We start from the raw sequence: 3,655 nt of genomic DNA, 5'->3' as shown, positions 1-3,655 counted from the left end.
ACCAGAGCAGTTACCAATCTCTGCTTTAATTCTTGAAAACTATTTTCGCACTTCTCCATGCATTCAAACTTTTCATTCTTCCTTGTCAATTTGGTCAGTGGTACGATAATCTTCGAAAAATCCTTTATAAATCTTCTGTAGTATCCCACTAGTCCCATAAAACTTCTCACTTCTGTTGGCATCTTCGGTCTCTCCCAATTCATTACAGCCTCGATCTTTTCAGGATCTACTCTAATTCCTTCACTTGTAACAACGTGTCCTAGAAATCTTACTTCAGTTAACCAAAATTCACATTTCGAGAACTTGGCATACAATCTCTCCTTTTGCAATATTTCCAAGACTATTCTTAGATGTTCCGCGTGCTCAGCTTTTGTCTTTGAATATACTAGAATATCATCGATGAAAACTATGACAAACTTGTCCAATTACTCCTTGAATACTTGATTCATTAAATCCATGAAAGCAGTTGGTGCATTCGTCAACCCAAAAGCCATAACGAGAAATTCGTAATGTCCATATCTTGTTCGAAAAGCTATTTTTGGTATATCTTCAGACTTAATCTTCAATTGGTGGTATCCCGATCGCAGATCAATCTTCGAAAAACATGAGGCTCCTTTGAGTTGGTCAAACAGATCATCAAACCTAGGCAAAGGGTATCTATTCTTAATCGTCAACTTGTTCAATTCTCGATAATCTATACAAAGTCTCATGCTTTCGTCCTTCTTCTTCACAAACAAAACTGGCGCGCCCCACGGTGAAACACTTGGTCTTATAAATCCCCTGTCTAGTAGTTTTTGTATTTGCTTTGCTAATTCCTTCATCTCCGTTGGTGCCATCCTATATGGAGCTTTCGAAACGGGTTCGGTACCGGGTGCAAGGTCTATTATAAATTCAATTTACCAGTCCGGGGGTAATCCAGGAAGCTCTTCAGGAAAAACATCTAGAAAATCTCTTACTACTGGAATGTCTTCCGGATTAGAAACTTCTCTACTCTTATCAGCTACATATGCCAAATATGCCTCGCATCCTTTCCAAATCAACTTCTTTGCTTGCATCGAGGTGAGAAATGTCTGAGTTTGACTTTGGCCCTTGAATGTTACTTTCTTACGTTGAGGTGTACTTAATACTACCCTTTTATCCTTACAGTCTATTTGAGCACTGAAACTCGTAAGCCAATCCATCCCTAAGATCACGTCAAATTCGCCTAATTGGAAAGGAATAAGGTTCGTAGGAAAAACGTGCCCGGCTATCTCTATTGCACAATAAGGGCAAATATGATTTACATATACTCTATCTTGATTAGCTAAGATAATAGATAAGGGTTCCTGCATCAATTGGGTTTCAAAATTCAACTTATCAACAAAAGATTTCGAAATAAATGATCTAGTGGCTCCCGAGTCAATTAGTACTTTAGCACTAGCAGCATTCACAAAAAGCATACCTGACACCATATAGGAACTTTGAATTGCATCCGTCACGTTCATGTTGAAAGTTCTTGCTTGAGCTGGATAAGTCAAAGCTGGATGATTTGAAGCTGATGCTATTTGAGGTTGATTGAAAGACATTGGGAATGATGGGGTTGGCATAGGAGTTGCTTGATTCACTGGGTAGGGTACAGTAGTCATTTGCAGCAATTGATTGTTACCCACTCCTTTGCACTCTCGTGACACATGTCCTACTTTCCCACACTTATAACACATGATATTGGCCTTCTGATTCTTAATTCTTACATTCATGAGCATAAATGCCCTTCGTATGACACTTGAAACAAACTACATTCGCCTTATTGCAGATTCCCGTATGTCGCCTATTATAAATCTTACATTCCGGAACTGATCCTTGCGAGGGTTTCTGTCCACTAGTTGATTGAGATCTTGTTTCATGTGATTTTTCCCAAATTCTTTCTTCTTGAAGTTCCCGGGTCCACTCTAAGGTCTAAGCTTTTGATTAGTTCTCTGATTCTGGCCTTTGTAACTTGAGCCTTCTTCTCCCAATTCAAATCTTCTTTTCTTGTTGCCTTTCTCCTTCTGATTTTGCTCAATCTCACCTTCAATTACCATCGCCTTCTAAACCACATCAACATAAGTAGTTAACTCAAATGCTGCCACACGACTCTTTAACCAAGGCTTCAATCCCTGTTGGAACCTTTTTGCCCTTTTCTCTTCAGAATCGATATACTCTCCCATAAACATAGAAAGTTCTGTAAACTTCTTCTCATATTCTCCAACTGTTATATTGTCTTGCTTCAAATCGAAGAACTTTATATCCATTTGTGTTTGCATATAGCGAGGAAAATACTTATCCAAAAACATTCTCTTAAACCTATCCCAAGTAATAACTTCAACAGCTTCTAAAGCTTTTGTTGTCTCCCACCAATAGTTCGATTCGCCTTTAAGAAAGTAAGTAGCATACTCCACCTTCTGATTATCTCCAACATTTGTTATAGCAAAGGCCATTTCCATTTCCTTGAGCCAAGCATGAGCTTCTACTGGATCTTGTGTTCCTCTAAATTCTGGGGGTTTTACGGATTGGAATGTTTTGAAAGTAATGACGTTTACTGGGGGTGGTTAAGGTGGATGCATTTGTTGAATAAGTTGTTGCTGTTGGGATATAGTAGCAGTTTGTTGGCATACTAATTCCATAAGTTGTGCTATATCGGGGTTTTGGTTTTCTCCTTCATTTTCTTGATTATTTGCAGGTCTTCCTCGGGCTCTCCTAGGTGCCATTTTCTGAAATAAGAGTTATACAGTTTGAGTGATGCAAAAACTAGGGTATTATTTGCAGTCATCATGGTATACAGTTTTCAATACAATAATAAAGGTGATGCATGGTGATAAGCAAGAAATTTAAAAGAGAAAATATAGGAATCAAGGAAAGTGCATAACTGAATTTAACATGGTTCAAGTCGAAAGGTACGAATCACAAGGTACAAATACGAATACAGATCCGAATTAAAATAGTACGAGAGTCTAGAAATGGAAACAAAGAACATGGTAATAAAAGGAGCAGCCTAATCCAAGCAACTAAAAGTCAAGTCCCTTAGACTCGTCCTAAGCCTCCTCCTCAGACTCCTCCTCACGGGTCCTTGCGGTGTCGGGGGTAGTGTCCTCACATAGCATCTTGACCACGCTCCCAAGCTCATCCACTATCATCTGCACAGTAATCTGACTGGTCCGGTAGTGATGCATGGGTATCTCCTCCAATCTTGATGTGGCTACCTGGATCAGTGACTCAAGCCTTGAAATGGTTTTCGCCTTAGGTCCATTACCCATCACTTTCTTACTTTCATAGACCTCTTCAAGTCGTTCCATCAGCCTAAAATACTTTCCCTGGAGAGTGTCATGATGCAGCCTTAAGTCAGCATAGACTGAAAAAGCAATTGTGTCGCTCTACGGGGTCGAAGATGATGAGTGTGCACGTTGCTGTCAAGTAATATATATATACAAAGGTTAGATACAGTTTATTCGAATGTCGCGTATTAGTACTCCCGATATTATATTATATACTCATACTTCCTATAGTCCTAGTTGGATTATCCAGGGACTCTAAACCTAGGCTCTGATACCAACTCTGTCACACCCCAAACCAACAACACACACACGGAATAAAAGCAAACCATAATTATATTACAAACTTATAAGTCCAAAAGATGATA

General features: G+C 39.2%; 2 protein-coding genes across 2 annotated transcripts; both read right to left on the bottom strand.

Moving 5' to 3' along the window:
* Positions 1–896: 896 nt before the first annotated feature.
* LOC141714672 (uncharacterized) lies at positions 897–1,736 on the bottom strand. The gene has a single exon (XM_074518177.1). The coding sequence runs from the start codon at positions 1,734–1,736 to the stop codon at positions 897–899; it is 840 nt and encodes a 279-aa protein (XP_074374278.1).
* Positions 1,737–2,066: 330 nt separating this feature from the next.
* On the bottom strand, positions 2,067–2,456 carry LOC141714671 (uncharacterized). Its single transcript, XM_074518176.1, has one exon. The coding sequence runs from the start codon at positions 2,454–2,456 to the stop codon at positions 2,067–2,069; it is 390 nt and encodes a 129-aa protein (XP_074374277.1).
* Positions 2,457–3,655: the final 1,199 nt, after the last annotated feature.

This window comes from Apium graveolens, chromosome 3 (assembly GCF_009905375.1).
Source record: "Apium graveolens cultivar Ventura chromosome 3, ASM990537v1, whole genome shotgun sequence".
NCBI classification, from domain to species: Eukaryota; Viridiplantae; Streptophyta; class Magnoliopsida; order Apiales; family Apiaceae; genus Apium; species Apium graveolens.
Note: the sequence above shows the minus strand (reverse complement) of the source record. Positions and strands in the feature narration are given on the sequence as shown.

Bases quoted from the DNA above. Each gene is read 5' to 3' on its own strand.
- LOC141714672 (XM_074518177.1), bottom strand. From the start codon at position 1,736: ATGAATGTAAGAATTAAGAATCAGAAGGCCAATATCATGTGTTATAAG.
- LOC141714671 (XM_074518176.1), bottom strand. From the start codon at position 2,456: ATGGCCTTTGCTATAACAAATGTTGGAGATAATCAGAAGGTGGAGTAT.